At 40.6% G+C, this 18311-nt stretch overlaps 1 protein-coding gene across 4 annotated transcripts in view; it reads right to left on the bottom strand.

The window, feature by feature from the left end:
- The window catches only part of LOC149623650 (fat-like cadherin-related tumor suppressor homolog), a 107618-nt gene that overhangs the window by 48217 nt on the left and 41090 nt on the right, over positions 1-18311 (bottom strand). For all 4 annotated transcript variants that reach the window (XM_089852822.1, XM_089852820.1, XM_089852819.1 and 1 more), the window contains 8 exons: positions 7133-8916; positions 6816-7032; positions 6499-6753; positions 6214-6432; positions 5489-6134; positions 5190-5392; positions 4725-5125; positions 4308-4634 (listed from right to left, as the gene is read on the bottom strand). In XM_089852822.1, coding sequence (XP_089708948.1) covers positions 4308-4634; positions 4725-5125; positions 5190-5392; positions 5489-6134; positions 6214-6432; positions 6499-6753; positions 6816-7032; positions 7133-8825 — 3961 coding nt within the window. In that variant the 5' untranslated portion in view covers positions 8826-8916. The remainder of the gene's footprint in view (positions 1-4307; positions 4635-4724; positions 5126-5189; positions 5393-5488; positions 6135-6213; positions 6433-6498; positions 6754-6815; positions 7033-7132; positions 8917-18311) is intronic.

The following is an 18311-nucleotide window of genomic DNA, read 5'->3' as shown; positions in this document are numbered from 1 at the left end:
AAAATCGGTATTTTTATATTAAAAAATATCGGTTTTTTTTTTCAAAGCCGATGTATTTATTTTCTTCCAAATTCTTGAAGAATTCTTCTACAGCTGCACTAGAATTTCAATATCCTTATTTTTACCTCTCCGAGTGACGATGACGTCAAGGAGAAGTATTACACTGGACGTATCTGTGTGTCTGTCACCGCGTTCGCAGTTGGAAAATCGGAGCAAACGTTTTCGAAGAAAGCAATTTTTGGCTTTTACTCCCATCGTTAGGATTAAGAAATACGCGGCGATCGGCTAAGATTACCTCCCAATGGCAGAGCTTCCACCAAAGGTTCACGCAATTGCGGGTTTTCTTATTATTTATTGTGAATCAATAGCCTTATAAACCCTAAATTTCCAAAAATTGTCAAAGAGGCATACGATTGAATTCAAACGTCAACAATAGCTTGTTTAAAATGATTTTAGTAATAAACCTTCTTATAACGATTTAACTAGAATTGAGGTAAATTAATGACGATTAAAATAATTAATATCAATTATATTTATTTAATTATTTATTTAAGAAAAACCTCTTAATTGCACGCGTCTCGACTCGGAGAGGTATATATTTTGGTTTCCCAACTTGTTGGAACTCTCTGTATTATATCCATTTCCTGAAGAAAAATATTAAATTCTCCCATGGCGGGCTTTGTTTCAAATAAAGGCAATATATTGGCTTATCGAAAATCGTGCATAAAAGACGAGAATTATCTGGCGCCTTTATCTGACTATTTTCGTGGTAGCTCTCTCTCTCTCTCTCTCTCTCTCTCTCTCGTTATTACTATTCTTCGTGTTCGAATAACGTTCCGCTTAATTAGAGCCGGCCCTGACCTTCATTCGAAGGCGGCTCGCGATCAAAAGGACCGTTTAAAATTATTAGGTGTTCAATCTTCTTTTGTGACGGTTCTTTTAACGCTCCCTTCGAGTATCGAGAGTCCCAATCTGCATTTCTACCAATTATTCAAATCCAAGTACAAAAGAGGAAGCTTTATGATTAAAAAACGCCCGATGTAATATAATAATAATTAAAAAAAGGGTAATTGGTGTTGCCCCCTAAAAGGCTAAAACCACAATAGCTGTGACCTAGAGCAGATCAGTAACAGATTTTTTTGTTAATGCATCAAGACAGGTTTGCAACCAGATTTTTTAAATTTCAAAATTAACTGAGGCGTCCAGAAGATTCTCTCTGACAGTCTAAAGTCAGGCGACTATATGTACTCCTGGTGATATTTTGTATACAAACGAAAACATATTAGCTTGAAAGAGATTCAAATTCTCGTATAAAAATTCCACTTTGTATCAGAATTTAGGTTGCTACGACGTAACTCTACAGAACGCTATTCGGAATGCAAGCCGCAAACATACATTCTCATATGAAAGAGGTGGAATTTCAGCCAGAAAAAACGCGAGGAGAAACGTTCGTGTCGCTGTAATTTGTCCCCTTCCGAAGGGCGCAAGCTTTGACCATTAAAGTACAATACCGCAGAGGATCCTTACATTTATACAGGATACCTAACTAATCTCCTAATAAGCGATTCCATAAGGGACATGGGTCCCCCTACAATATCGTTCGTTAATGGTTCGACCATAGCCCATGAAGGGTAGCCGCGTGCTGGGTGTGTGTGCCACGAGACATTTTTCTCGCCTTGGTTCCCCTGAACGAGGGTTTCAGGCCCTGGAGAGGGTGTGTCAGTGGGCGAAGCCCGCGACTTCCGCCGCTTCCGAGGACCGCGACTGAGTTTATGGCTACCCGCGGAGAAACTCGAAGCCAGTTAGGCCCGGGGTTAGCTAGCTATAGGAAGCCTTTCTTTGATTTATGATGAACAATTTTTACAAAAAAAAAAAACGGAGTTTCGGGAAAGAAATGGTAGGCGGCAGAAAGGCAAAATGTTGCGCGACACGCTTCCTATAGATGTCTTTTTCGGCCTATTATTACGATGACATTCGATTTTATAGGGATTACTTCCCCCCCCCCCATCGCGCCCAGCCAAAAAATGACACTTTTATAAAAATGAAGCTAAATCAAGTCTGATTCGAAAACGAAATTGAACAGGGTCATTCGAGTGTTGAAAACTCGGGACTAAGTGACAGCTTACAGACCCCCACAATTGAAAACAACACCAGTATTTCTATAGAAAGACGGGAAACTCGTCTTTTCTAAGGGCAGATGATTTACCACTTGCCTATACTAAACGTGGATCCGCGGAACATTAAAAATCACGTTACGGAATGAAGATATAATCGAGATATATCATAAGCCTATCATACTCTAAATAAGTATGAGTCGAACCACTCGAACGGATATTTTCTAAAACTATGCCTCCTTTATAAAAGGGTAGAGGAACGTCTCCTGGTGACGAATTTGCGGGAAACTAATTATCACCAAATGTGAACTTAATCTCGACTCGTAACCAAAGAAGGGAAAAATCACAGTAGGCCATGAAACTAGTCTTGTTTGGAGGAGGAACGTTTAAACAAAGATGGCGTTGTAGTCTGTAATACCAGAAGTTTATAATTATTCTCTTCGAGAGAAGTGTACCACAAAGCGGGGTTAGTGTAACGTCACTCTTCCCAACATCAGAACATTTAGAGCAAGGTTACTAAACCGAATCACATAACACGATAAATAGTTCCCTCATCATTACTCTATTAGGGTTTAAATATTTGGCAAGACGCGCTTGTGCATTTTGTTCCACGTCAAGACGAGGTTTGTGGGATGATTGCTGGGGTTTTAGTGCCAAACAACTATAGAATTCACCTTACGGTGCGATGCCCATTTGTAGTTTGATGAACGAGAAAGCAAATTAAAAGGGTGAGCCTGGGAAGAATGACGTTACATAACTAAAGCATTAAGAGGATACAGAGTGTCATCCTTCTTCTATTATCCCCTTCTGGTAATACTTTGCTCATGCTCAATGCCGATAATATAAGCCCCTACTCTAGCCTCATACTTATTTATACATCATTGAGTTATGACATGTACGATACTGCCCGGCCGTTATAACATGAAACCTATCCTTAAAACAATTCCAACGATAATTTACAAAGTCACCTACACAGTACACACCTACCCAGATCATCCCCTCCCATTCTCATTCCATTCCATAGGAAACCATCTGTCCAACAATTTAAAGACAAAGAACGCGAGCCCTATATCGTCAAGGCCGGCCTCTTTGTAAGAACCCGCAGAAAGACCAGAATCATGAAAAGCGGTAACGGTATCATTTCGGTTATAATGCGTTTTTAAAACAAAGTGGATCGTGGGTCACCGAAGAAGAAATGTAGAATAAAGAAAAATATAATATAAAACAGAAAAAAAGGCCCAAAACGCCATTTTCACAAAATGGACAGAAACTGTTGAATTATTCAGCGACTCTATCTTTTTAAAAGTAATACATTGGGGGGTTTTACTAAATTTCCCTTCGCGTCCCTCGAAAGAAAAAGAGAAAACTAGAAAGGAAAGAAAGAAAGAAAGAAAGAAGTCGTAGCTTAGCTTAGCTTTTTCGTTAGGAATTCGTATCGCGCCGTAATTAAGGCGCAGCAGTCGACATAAAGAGAAAATAAAAGAGAGAGAGAGAGAAAAATTACGTGTCAGGACTCGAAGAAACGTTTCTACACCGCGATAAATGATATGACAAAAAAATGTACGCGAAAAATAAAAGGTATAAAATAATATTTCAATGATAAATTATTACTAGGTCACCGGATAAAGTAACTGCACCCCGGGTCTCTCCTTGAATTTTTCGGTTCTCTACTCTCCAGTTTTTGTCTCGCAAATACAGGTGTACTCTACTTAAATCAATGTTTCTTTTTTTTTGTTTAAAGTATGACGTCACATATTGTAGTAAAACACTTCCGTTAAAAGGATTATAAAGACCAAAATATTATATGGACCACCTACCTTTATACCTGCAAATTCTGGACATAGATACCCACACAACAACATTTGTCACGTGACAACACGCTTCAATATCTTTATACTCCCTTTAATGGGAGTGGATATATTACTAGCATTTTATAAGAATCGCTTACGAGAAGCCAAACAGATTTAAAGATTTTCAAAGAAGCCCTTGTCGTTTCAGAGATAAAAATTCGGTAAGTTCTATAAGTTCGGATGTAAAATATTGAGGAAATAACCTCCTAGTTAATCCAACTAATGCTTGCGCAAACTTTACTTCTTTTCTTAAGTAAAATACTTAAAAGGGTTGCAAATAAATCGCTATTTTAAAACCCATTGCGCGCCCAGCAAAAGCAGCATAAGGATACGTTAAACTCACCAGTGTCGGAGTCAATCTGGAAGAATCCCTTAGGAGGGTTGAGCTTGAAGTGAGGTCGGGGCGTGTTGGCATTCTGTGGTAGATTATTGTTGTCCAAATCGAAGGCGTCAATTCGCAAGACGAACGAATCCACGGGCGAGTCTTCGCTAACCTTGACGTAGTAGACGGGTTCCAAAGTCAATGGCGCGTTGTCGTTCTCGTTGGTGACCTGGATGAAGACTTCGATGGCGGAAGAGAGGGGGGCGCTACCACGGTCTTGAGCGAAAACCGTTAGCCAATAACGGGACTCTGTGTCCGCGTCCAATTGCACACGCGTTCTTATATTGCCTATAAAACATGGAATAAAAGTATATGATTCTTAACTACAATATTTATCGTGGTTTATTTAGAATACGGCATTACGGATGGTACTCTTACCTTGGTCATCAATGTCAAACAGGCCAAGCCCATTACCACCTCTTATCGAATATACTATTCGGCTCTCCATTCCTGGCTGAGTATCAGCATCGGTGGCTGCAACTTTCGTCACTAGCGTTCCGGGAGGTTGATTCTCCATAACTGTACCAGTCGCGACAAAGTCCGGGAACTTAGGAGGATAGGTATTTTCATCGACATCCTCGACTTCAACGAGTAAGTTGGTAACCGAGGACAGTGACGGAACGCCTCTATCGCGGGCGCGAATAGTGACATTGTACAATTGGCGGGTCTCGAAATCAAGTTTGGAGGTCAAGCGAATGACCCCCGTTAAAGGGTCGATAGATAGACATTCTGTATCTTCGCCAAGGGCCCCCGTTGCCGCGTTTCTAATTATGTCGTACCTATACGGACGTAACGTTTCCGACTTTAACATAAGCAAAGCTTGTTACGTTTGCAGAAACCTACCTGACAATGCCCCCATCTCCGAGATCAGGGTCGTGAGTTGGTAAGGTCATAATGACGGATCCCACTGGTAAATCTTCCCGAACTTTGGCTACAAGGTTTGACTGGACAAATTTGGGGGCGTTATCATTCTCGTCTTTCAGGCGAATGGATACTAAGGTCGTTGAGGATAGTGGCCTTTCTGGATCACTATCTGTAGCACGAACCTATTAACGAATGAATAGTGTTGTGCCCCTTTACACTTGAGCTGAAACGTAACCCAACTCCAAGGGTATTGTGATCAATTAAATCGTAAGTCTTACCCGTAACCTATACGTCTCGCTTTTCTCCCTGTCCAGGTTTCCCACAACACTAATCAACCCGTTCCGACGGTCAACTGCAAACTCCCGCGCGTCAGTCAAGAGTTGAAAGGTCATTTCCGCATTGATTCCTTCATCAGCATCCGTGGCTCTAAGACGCACTACGCTAGTTCCGTTCTTTGAGTTCTCAGGCACGACAAAACTGTACGCGTTTTTCTCAAATAGCGGGGGATTGTCATTCACATCCAAGACCCTCACTGCTACAATCCGCGAGACTGACTTCTGAGGGGCACCCAAATCATAGGCTGAAATGTTGAGTAAGTAGCGCGGAACGCGTTCGCGGTCAAGTGGTCGCTCGATGGACAGAACGCCAGTCTCCAAATCCAAGTGAAATCTACCATCATCATCTCCGTTTGATATAACGTGAACAACGCGTCCATTGTAACCATGATCGGGGTCCTTAGCACCAGCCGTGGCTATTTGAGATCCGACTGGTTCATCTTCCCTAACTTGGATCTCGGTTGGCAAAGCAGATGGAAATTCCGGCGCGTGACGATTCTCAGTGAACCTAGTTGGAGTTGGCTCCGTTACATCGTCTTCAATCCCTCCCCGATTATTCAATTCGCCCATGCGCATCTGCTCCTTAAACCTACCGAAGATAACAATATCGGTTTTTACTTGCTGTAAAAATGAAATAATTTCTCAAACTATGTAATCAAATTCCGTACTTATCAGTAACTCCTACATCCCGACACTCTGCCACAGCCATCTTATCTCCACTATTTGTTGACGTGCCCGTTCTAGTTCCTGGGACAACTTTGATATCCACAGGCATAACATCCGAAAAATAACTTCCATCCGTTGCGGAGACGTTCAACGTCTTTTCACGAAAACTAGCTTTGGCTAGGTCACAGATAAGACGTAAGACACCCGTTGAGCCGTCCAGCCTTTAGAGTTAAACAAGCTCAGATTAAAATTCCCATAAGATAGGCCTGCGGATATTTTTCCCATACCTAAAACAAGGGTCATCGTTGGAAGGAACAAGTCGATACGTGACCATGGCACCGTGATCAAAATCGATTGCCGATAATGTCACAAGTTCCGTGTTCATCGGTGCTTTCTTTGATATTCTAACGACGCAACCAACTTTCTCAAACTGAGGCCGATTATCATTAAAATCCCTAATCTTAACTCTTAAGGTTAACTCTGCCTGACGTCGGTAAGGTGCACCCCAGTCAGAAGCGCGAACCTTGAGGACGTAATCCCGCCTATGAAAGTATTACACCCAAACTATAAGAACTGAACGTCATATTCTTAACCAGGTTTTTACCTTGACGTTTCATAGTCGAGCTTTTCCGTTGTTTTTACTTCACCAGTGAAATGATCGACGCTAAAGGGAACAACGTTCAAATTGGCCAGACTGTAGGAAATGTAACCATTCTCTCCAGCGTCCCTGTCTTCAGCGCGAGCAGTGTAAACTACCGTACCGGCTTCTTGGTTTTCGAAGAATTGTATTCCGACAACGTTGTAACTAATGACGCCAAAACCTATGGAGGATTGATTGATTTCCAAAATAAAATTAAACCCTTGTGTTTAAGAATCAAGTTGCATGTAAAGCTAGATTTATGTACAACAGAGTCAACTTACCAAATCCAGAGGAATGACTTAAATTAAAAACGGGATCGTTATCATTGGCGTCCAAGACGGTGACGTCCACTTTAACCGACTTCTTTTTTCTAAAGCCGCGAATACCACGATGAGCCGCGCTGACCGTCAAAGTGTAATGCGGTCGCGTTTCGTGGTCTAACGGTTTGGCGGTAGATAGCTGCCCAGTTTTGGGATTCAGGTGGAAGGCCCCGCCCGCGTTACCGTCTTCCAAATGATAAAGGATATCTTCGTAGCTGCCACCTTCGTCCTTGTGCTGTTGGACGACAGCCAACCGGATAATAGGAGTGTTAATGGGTACCACTTCAGACACTTCCGCTTGGTATGATTCTTTTTCAAAAGCCGGGGCCTTTTCGAACGCGTCCGATAATTTGATGCGCACAACTTGCGTACTCTCTTTTTGCGGAGTGCCATTGTCAACAGCGCGCAAAGTCAAACTATACTCTTGGTTCATAGCGGACCCTTCATTGGGTCGACGATCCAATTCTATATTGTACTCGTTCGGTGATTGACCCTCGGTTACTTTGAAAAGTCCTTCACCTTCGCTAGATATGATGGCCAGGCCAGCGATCTCGCCGTGAGGGCCTCTGTCCTTATCCGTTACCCGAACAATGGCGCAAATGGTCCCACCACCGGTGGTGGAAAATGGAGTTTGGTATCCGCGAACAGATATTTCTGGGGCGTGCAAGTTAACTGGAGTGACGTGAACGGTTACCGTGGTTGAGCTGCCTTTGGAAACCCCGTAGGGCGCTTTTGGTCCCCTATCTTCCGCGACGATGGTTAGCGCGTGCAGTTTCTGGTCCCGATAGTTTAAAGGTCGGGTCAGGGTCACGGAACCGCGGGTCGGGTGTACCGCGAATTGTAATGTGGGCTGAGACAAACTATAGTAAATCTCTCCATTGACACCTAAATCGGCGTCCGAGGCCGAGACTGTTAAAAAGGGTTGATTAAGAGGAGTGTCTTCCGGTAGCGAGGCGTTGTAACCCACGGGAGGAAATAAAGGGTTCAAATCGTTGGTATCCGTCACGCGCACAAACACCTCAGTCTTGGCTTTGACTTTAAAAGATCGGTTACCCGCTGGACCGGAGCTGGAGTCGGAGGCGGTCATGGTGGCCTTGATTTTGAGCGAGTACCAATCCCGGTATTCCCGATTCAATACGCCCTGCTGACCCGTTCTAGTCCTAATCAAAAGGAAACAAAAATCGCCTACTTGCCGAGCGTCCGCCTTGAAAAGGGAATCCCGGTCGCCGTTGGCAATCTTAAAGCGAACGTTCAAACTCCCGTAACTCGGGGCAATGTATATACCCATACGTTGCGTCGAGACGACAAACGTCTTACCGACCGAGTTCTCGGGAATGGTGGCGTTGTAATACGGTTGCGTGAAAACCAAGTCGTCGTCGTCCTCGTTGTAAGGGATCCGAGAGCTTTCCTCGGAGGAAGATGAGCCCCACGAGTCGACGGAAGCGGAAGATGCCGACGGAGACGCTGCCAAGTGGCGTAGGAACAAGAAAAAAAGGATGGGCGATAACGTGGACCAGCCAAACGTTAATGGGCGCCGCCGGCGGCTGTAATGGCGCTGCGTGCTAGGAACCATCTTGGCCGCCAGATTCCCCTCGCGCAACTTCAACGTCTCGTGACGCGAGTCCAATCTTTCGTATCCACTCTTCGCGTCCATACGCGGCGAGTGGGAAGGAATTTTGAGTCAATCTGCGATGGAACTTCGTCCCGCTTTCCAATTGTAAGTTGGGTCATCAAGCTGCCATACACTAGAAAGAAAGCAAACAATTACATTAATTCACAAATCTCTGACCATGGTAACAATTCACAATTATTTGGTCTTACTAATTAATCTTAAAACAATTTTTTTTTATTGAATTTCCTGTATATCTTTTTATATGTTAATTTCTTACAACGCAGAAAGAATAAATGCAAAATAAGTAAATCCTCAACCATTATACATAATAAATGATTTCCCTCTCAAGGGATAAGAGAATTCTTTGACTATAACCTCAGATCATACGAAAGGGCAAAAGGTCAAAATTCAATAATAATACTAATCCTAGATTTATTACTATTGAGATCTCAAATCCTTACAATAATATCGTAGAGAGACAGTCGTATATATTCTTTGAAATTCAAAAAAGATTACAAGCTTATGCGATACTAGTATAGTAGAGTGGAGTATCTTTATAAGAAGCTTACTTCTATTACTTTAAGTCCCATAAATAATAACAGAAAAGAATCCAAGTTACGTATCGAGGTTGAAAACAAAAATGGGTTTATCATGTTTCATTGTTTACGATCTCCGAAAATATTAAAATGAATATTTCAATTAATTTTGATTCTAAAGATTTTGTTTAATATCCCTGATTTATATTAAATTTCCATGGAAAGAAATATCTCGCTTGAAGAGGTAATTTCAACAGAGACTAGCAAAAACTGGACAAAAGCCGTAAGAACTTTGTATTAAGTGTTTTTCTATCTTAAACTTGTTATTGTTTGTATTTAGTTCAGGTCTGACGTTATTATAGTTACAGTGCATAAAGTTTATGAAGAATGTGTAGCAGTAAAAGTTTGCAAACGGGGCACATTATGTGCCCGTAAAACACTAGAAAATACTTGGGCGGTTGAAGTCCACTCCCTAACTAGGCAATGATTTCAGGTTCTAAATTTTTAGATTGGATATTCTCGCCCGGGTCTTTTCGAGAAAAAGACGATATTACAGGCCAACTGGGACAGATTAAAGATTCCGATAATTAGGTTTGGAACGGGAATTATTTCATTGTAAAAGAATTCAGGGCCTTAAAGAGAATCGTAGCCAGCGGCTTTAAACGTCGATTTACGACTTCGAAACTTTTCTAATAGGAGAAAGTTTCAATAGGGAAACGATTTCGATCTAATTCCCGGACTAAAACTCCCCAGAGACGATCCCGAGCATTACTGTAGAGCCCACAATTTATACAGCTAGTCAAGTTTAAGATACTTCTCCCGTGTGGATTGAAAGAAGATAAACCACTTGTAAATCTAGATTGCCAATCCACGAGCATCGAAAAGACTCGTAAAATAACTTACCCGGATCCATTCAATCAAATATTTTAGATAATATCGAGAAATTGAATGTCACAAATAGATTAACGTAAAGTGGTGAAATCCAGTGCTTATTTTTGGTACTTCAAAAGGTGTATATTTACTTAATAATATCTTCGGCTTATCTACATCTGCCTATTGCGATAAATCTAAAGACAGAAATTCCAAAACGCAATTACGGATGTGCAATATCTCACGGAGCTTCGCGGCGTACCGAATTCTGCAAAACCAATAACGGTTCGCTTGAAAGATGTTAAACGCAGGAGAATTATGAAGCCAATCTATCCTCATAACCATAGCATAGACTTTAATTATATAAGAGGACTATTGAGTAGCAATTTTTGCGACATGAACATGGTGTTTAGCGACATACACATCATTACTTACCTCTACCTACAATTAATGCTTTGAAATTTAGAGCGATCCTTGATACAACAGAAAAAAACTACTTTTCCATTGTTAGGTTCCCCCATACATTAAACGCTTTTGGTTGTATTAAAGGGATTACAGATAAACTTTAAACGCTCTACCCTAGACACACTGTTGAAATGATTTCACATAACCTTTAATGGAAATCTGAGAGATTAGCTCTACATTCATTCTCATACAAGCAAAGTTGAAGTATCTCTCACATGAAACACTATGCCTTTGTGTTATAATTGCTGAATTGCAAGGCATTTTATAGCTCAATACATTATGTAAAATATAAAACCATTAACGTCACAAAAATCCATATTCATTCCCCTCTTGGTCACTCTCCGTCCAACAGCGACAAATCCCCTAAATTACAACCGTATTTTATGAACAGTCCCTTAGACTTTAGTCTAAATTACGAATGGGTAATTTAAACATAACCTTTAGTCTGGGTATTAAAAGGGGTGTACGTCATTAACAGCGAGTATAGCCGCCTTTGGAACATCAAGCCTAACTTTGATTGCTTACAGCAATAATTGTAATAGTGATTGAATCAATACTTAACTCGCATCAATAAAGTATGTAAGGGGGTGGTAGGAGACACCTTCATTCTTAATCAAGCTAAAATCGTTAAGTGGCTCTCTGGGAAGAACATTGAGTCTATACAGAGTACTTTAATTAAACCATAGGTGGCAACGCTGCGGGGTGCTGTCACAAGGAGTCGAAACCAAATGACTAAATGAGACTATTTTAAATGAGTCGAATCGGTTCCGTCAATGGAGTCAATATAAAATAAAAAGGAAAATCTCTAATTACATCCGCTAGTCCGGAAATTAGTTCAAAGTCCGAAAAAGAGTATTTTTGAAAGGAATACAGTTGACTAGTAAGTTAGCCCCGTCATATGACGGATGTTTGTTTTCATTCTTAATTATGTTTGCTTAATTATGACGCAGTATTTCCAGACCATGCTCAATCATCCATTGTTTTAATCTTTATTATATCAGGAGTCCATCATGGATTTCAATGTCACCACCCATACCACCCTCTGTTAGTAAAGCGGCTCCAAAGAGCGGGATACTTTTACAATATCCAGTGTACATGTTAGATTTTGCAAGCTAAACTCCGTCACGGCGTTATTTACAGACAGATTAAGCTGGACCGTTCTTAAAAGCGTACCAATAACGAAAAGCGATATAAAAATAAAATTTTAAAATCAGAGACTAGTAAGCTAATGGACGAAACCCACGGCATTAACAATTTTATTTCGCAGAATAGGGCGCGAAACATGAACCTTCCCTTAACCTAAACATCGCCCAAAAGTTCGCTTTATTTAGGGCCGGCTGTAGTCCATGGTGTTACTAGTCTCTGATACTGAGCATATGAAGTTTCGTTCGTTAAAGCCATAGTTAAGTGTTCCCAAGACGGTTGGTTCTCTTCTTATCTAGCCGTCTTGCAAATGTTTAACTCGTACAGAAAAGAGATGGCGGGAAATTACAAGAAAGGAAATAATTCGCGCCCTTTCTGTCCTGTTTTCTCCATAATACAAAGCGCGCATTCCCCGCAGAGGGAGGAAAGGGAAGAGAGGGTGGAGAACGAGATGGAGCGAGATCATTGCAGTCGGAATTAATCGAAGACCGTTTTAATTATCAGAGGCACGGATCTTTAACCGGGGATGCAAAAGAGGTGAGGGAGAGGAGGTTACGCATCTGATCAGAGAGAAGAATCTAGCCCAGTCTAGACTAAAGAGACGATCGACGCACTGCTGTAGAAAATATCCCTTTACGCTTTAAAAAGGACCCTAAAGACATCTACGGCATGCATGACGTCCGTAGTTTCTCTCCTTTCATTTGGAACCGCAAGACAATGGAATGGTTCTGGCCCTCTATTCTTTCAAAAGGCTTAAAAATTATTAATCGGGGAGAAAAATGGCGTCACACTAAATCCCTAGTAGACATACAGAAACTGAAGTTTTAAATTCAAATTTATAGGAATGTATAATAGCTTTTCTAGGTTCCTCCAGCGAGTTACGTTAGTAATATCGCTTTACACTTCACAGTACGCGCTTTTGTCACTGGACAACGGGACATGGCGAGGGAGATTAAGAGAGAAGGGACCCGAGATGAAAATGAAGCTGGATGGAATTCGCGCGAGGATTTTGTTTTCACGCGCCCTTAATTCTGACGAGATGGAATTAAGAATTTACCCCCTAGAGGAATGAACCCCATTACACTGCTCTCTCTCTCTCTCTCTGTGCCCCTCTTTTACATTTTCTCATTTAAACCCGATGCTAAATTTGGGATGTGAAAAGTCATTCCTAAATTTTTCTCAAGCGTTTTCTACGCGCAATTATTTGATTTGAAGTATTTTAAAATGTAGAATTGTAATGAATGTATACACAATCATTTCCGTTTGAGATTCATGTACAGAGAAGATAATCTTTGCTTTAAAGCTTACTTCCCACTGAATTTTCATGGGTCATGTGCGACAATGAAAGTTTCCCTGAGTACCTTGCGCACGCAACTACCTTTGGTAGGGGATTGTTTTGTTAAGTGCTGCCGCGTAGCGCCATTTAAAAATAGAAGCTATTTCTCACGAATTAGCTTCAATTTTTAAGACACCGGGGGTATTGTCGACGTACCATACAACCCTACCAAAACGAAAAGGATGCTGGGAGGACTTTATTGCTGTAGATGGGGGTACATATAAACGGTTACAGATTTCTGCTCCATTTCATCTCCCTCCTTCAAGGTACAATAAACTTTAAAGACAGACCCACACTTATGCATAGCATTACAGGATTATGGCATTACGAAAGAGTCCACCGCCAAAACATTGGGGGAATGCCAAATCAAAATACGTTAAGAACTTGATTTTCTTCCAAAACTAAGTGACGTTGAGTTTTAAAGAAAGCCATGCGAGGTTATTGTGTTCATAAATTATAAGATTGTTAGATTTAACTTTGTTCCACGGTATTTAACATAATATCTAATCATTCCAGAGTGCTATATATTTACCACCACCACCACCACCTCTAATCGTATATCTTTAATCTCAAACCACGAAACCCTGCCCTAGATTAGTTAGGTCAAACACGTGTAACATTCCGTGTAAACAATCCTAATGGCTTTTAACAAAATCTCAAGTTTATAATAGCCACAGCTAAACGATTGCAAATGGACGAAAGAAGAATAAAAAAGACCTTGTTAATTAGTTGTTAGTGTCGGTTGTTTTTGCATTAACAACTGTTCCAGGAATTCGAGCGATGTCGTCTCGGTCCGTTCGGGGACTTAAGGAGAATATCATAAGGGAGTTGCCGTTGGCAATTAAGTCCTTAATATTTTATTTTCTTCGTTTTATTACCATGCACCAGGGTCATTGTCTTTTAAAAACTTTGTACATCTCCAAATGAGCTCCTATACCAAATTCCCGCCGTTTCAAACATCACACACACACACCCCTTTCATTCGCTAATTATAGACTTGGTCTGATATTATTCCGGGCTACGTAATAGCGCCAATTTCGGGGCGCTTAAATAGAGTAACGTCACCAGAAAAAACTTTCTAGCAAATTTTGTTAACTCCCTGACGATTACGCGAAGATACCGGAGAAGAAGTTATACTTATTTCACGCAAACGGTCAGCTCTCGCGTGTACTCGATTACTTTAGCGCGTGTACTGATAAGAATCTATACTCTGTTGGCCTCCCCGGAAATGCCCGAAATACACATGACCCGTTCCGTTCTAAACAGAAATAGATTTCATAACGGCATGCGCAAAAACTACATCGTATAACTCGCCCTAGATCTTAAAAAAATGATACGCTAAAAAGATGCGTATGTGATTTAGTAAAATGCTCATGGAAGCAGGGAGAATATGGTGAGAAGTGTAGAAGCTTACGCTTAAGGTGTTCCCAAGGTGGACGTTTCTACTTCCGGTCAGGCCTGGATTTAGGATATGGCTGAAGCTAGGGCTGATACTCAGACCCACACATCCGAGAATGGTTTTTTATTTTTTAACTATATACTTAAGGAGACAATAGACTTAATTAAAACCAATTACGAGGCGTTGAGGGTAAGCCCAAATGAGGATATAGGCGACGTTCTATTCCTGAAGGTATATTTTCTATACCGTATCCACACTGCAGCTAGCGAAGTTGCTTCCTAAATTATTGAACCTAAGTCCTTATGATGACTAATTCTAATGTTTAGGGAACATATAAACACCTTTACGAGGTAATTGGCCTTCACATAAACAATCCCTGAAACCATGTTGAATAAGAGGTAGGTGAACACTCGGAATGTGGACCACAATTGTAGAGACAATAGGAATGCTTTTAATTGAACGTATTTCGAAATTGCAAGTTCATGGGGTGATAACTACACACTAAATCATTTACTAAGGCAAGAACATAAAGGGTTAGTTAGACGATCTTCTCATTACCAGACCAGTTTATAGCAAAAGCACTCTTTTATCCTAGAGTTAAGCTAACCAAAATGGAGGATCAATTTTCCTCCAGGGTATAGTTATTAATTTACAGTTTTCGTTAATTAGAAGTCATTCCGGAGGATAGAGAAAAAGAAATAAGAGAGACTTAAGTAGGGAAGGAAGGAACCTGATTAACGCGATAAGCCTTGGTCCTGGATGAGTGGAAGACGTATAACGGGGCTAAAAGGACCATCTTAATGACAAGCGTTCAACGCCAGCGGAGCCGACGAAATTACGCTAGCTCGTAATTAGATAAAACTAATGAGGAAGGCTTCTCTAAGGGGTGGTCTAGCGCCATGCTGGTCTCTTTTCACGTACAACTAGACCATGAGAGAGAGACCGCCTTTGAAACGTCTCGGAGATTAACTTAAACTTATCCAAGGCGTTGAATGACATCGTGCTCTGACCAACAAATACACCGCGTGCAACTCCAGTTTCTTTACTTCTCTCTCAAAGTACTGGTTTTGAAAGTTTACGGGGCCGGAATTTTAATCTGTGGCAAATTGATTAAAAATATAACAATGTTGATGATTGCCAAGAACATTAACAATAATCCGAAAGACGGTATCAGTAAAAGAAACCAGTTTCGCGTGTAACGCTTTTAAATTTAGGCGCGAAATTCGTCGCCCCGCCTCATCTATTACCTCGGCAATTAAAGACATACTAGGTAATTGCACTCTAGCTATAAGGGTTCATATGAAATTATATTAAACCAAATTTTTTATGATATTTTGAGATATTGGTAGGTGTATCATTGACGGAGTATGCTCGATAGAATTCAAGGGCCGAAGAAATGTTTATAATATAATTTCACGCGTAACAATTAAACATCCATTCTCTTTTCAATAAACCAATTTCCTTGATTTCCTTCCATGTTTTGTACGAACCCTGTAAAAAGACTGACAATTTCCCAAAACTAAACCTCTCGAAGGCAATTTCCGTGTCTTTTTGCTTAAAGGGGCCAAAATTTTGACACATTACCTCTTCTAAATGGCAGGAAAACGCCCTTAAAAAATGACAAATTTTTCATCAGAAAAAAATTAAAAGTATATGCAGAATTGATGGGTCTAGAATGATATTTGGGGTTTAAGCTAGTCCACTTTACATTAGTCTCTGAATGAGTGCCGCTATACCATTGAAACCGCAACTCCCGACATAACAATGTTATTAGATAAAAAAGGTTCAAATGCCAGAGTGTAATTTACAAGTCCGCGGAAACGCGCCAGTTATTCGGCAGTAATTTTCGTAAATATCGTTTCGGGGATAATAATTTTGGTCACGCGCGCTATCTTTCCCACGTCGCCGTGCCGGTGCAACTTCTACTAGTGAGCACCTATAAGAAGGAGAGTCAAAAAGGGAAGGGGAAAGGTAACTATAACGGCACAGAGAGATATCTCTCTCACGCGCACCTACCTCGGCGCACAACCGAGGATCCAAACATCACGTGATCCGTTAAGAAGGAAATTCAAAAAAAAAAGTCAAATATGAAAAGACGGTTAGAGCCTCACACCATAGATCAGCGTGGTTAGCAGAAACTTCTCTAATTTTTATTTCCTATCTATTGCCTCGATTGCGCATGTGCCACAGCTCGGTACCGGTTTTAAAGGGGGGCTAAGGGGGTAGGCAATCCTACATACAAGGCTTGGACATACAAGAGGGGTTGATACATTTCCGTCTCTTCTCAACTCTCATGATGCACAGAGACTATACAGCGCAGGCGCCAAAGAGCGAGATGGAAGGCGAAGTTTTACCTCCGTATCTTTCCCTCTTCGTTACATCGAAATGATCTCTCCTAGTCTCCTTCTCATATGTGCTCACTGCTTCTATACTGGCTATAGTTCCACCACGCATAAGTCAAAACCAACAATAGCTTAGGCGTGATAGGATTAATAGTCGGTTTAACTCGTGGCCTCGAGGCATGCATCAAAACGCATCCTCGCGAGACGAAAAAATTTCGAGATATTTTCGGGCATATGAAGTCGTTAAAACCAATCTTATCAAAAGTTAGACAAATTCTCCCCGAGTAAAAAATAAAAAAACATACCAGGCTATTCTTTGGAGAATAATGGTTCTTTCTCTCGACTGATATATAAAAAAAATAGCGGGCAATGTAACAACCCTTCAATAATATAGAAGTTAAGCCTCTACTGCCGGTAATCTAGTAATATACTGAAGGTTCACACAATTTTACCACGAATATTGCAAATTGAGGAATGTTTCTTTTTAAGGAATTCGATGTGCATTGGTGGTTTAACCATAAAGGGAACATAGGTAACTTATGAACAAATGCCTAATGAATTTTGGACGGAAACGTTTAACATGTAATATGTTTTGAGAAATATCTATTGTGGTTTAAATAACATTTGACAACACGTTGAAGACACAGTTATGACGTTGCCCTTTCTCCATAGCTAACTCCGTCCAAAGAGACAAAGTCTCTAAAATATATAAATGAATTTTGGACGGAAACGTTTAACATGTAATATGTTTTGAGAAATATCTATTATGGTTTACATAACATTTGACAACACGTTGAAGACAGTTATGACGTTACCCTTTTGCTATAATTAAGTCCTTCGTAAGAGACAAAGTCTCTAGAGGAAATGCTAGACGCAAGCGTGCTGAAAGCAATTTTCACCAGATGACGATACCGTTAATATACGACAAACGTCATCATTCAGACATTTAAAACTTCATATTAGTCGAAAAAAAATACGACACTATCCCTTTAAGAAAAATAAAAAGTGTCCTTGAACTGTTAGATTTGTCTGGACGTAGTCTAAAATAATGGACTTGGACAACATTATCGTCTCATAATTTTTCCCATCTTGTTTACATTGGTCTTTTCCTGGCAAAAACCAGGTAGTTCGTTAGTCGTTATTAATAGGGATTAGGGCATTAGGCAATACAGGTAAATATTCTTGGCTCCAGAGAAAAAATTCTTGATAGAACTTTACTTCTGTTGCTCGCGAAGAAGCGAGGGAAATCACGCGAGTCAGATTAATAATATATATAATAAAGAAGTAAAAGAAGAAAAAAAAGAGGGAGAGAAAAGAAAAGAAAAGAGTTATTTGGTATTTCGGTGCCTTTAGACTTCAATCTCGCGTGCTTCTGTTATGTCACGTGTATCAGGCCATCTGCTTTTGACTAAAGGACGTGCTATTTCAGGACCTTTA

The sequence above is a fragment of the Phalangium opilio genome, unplaced genomic scaffold (genome assembly GCF_054372755.1).
Source record: "Phalangium opilio isolate 3A_F unplaced genomic scaffold, DU_Popi_V2 ptg000113l_1, whole genome shotgun sequence".
Lineage (NCBI taxonomy): Eukaryota > Metazoa > Arthropoda > Arachnida > Opiliones > Phalangiidae > Phalangium > Phalangium opilio.
The sequence above is the reverse complement of the archived record's forward strand: the minus strand, read 5'-3'. Positions and strand labels throughout refer to the sequence as shown.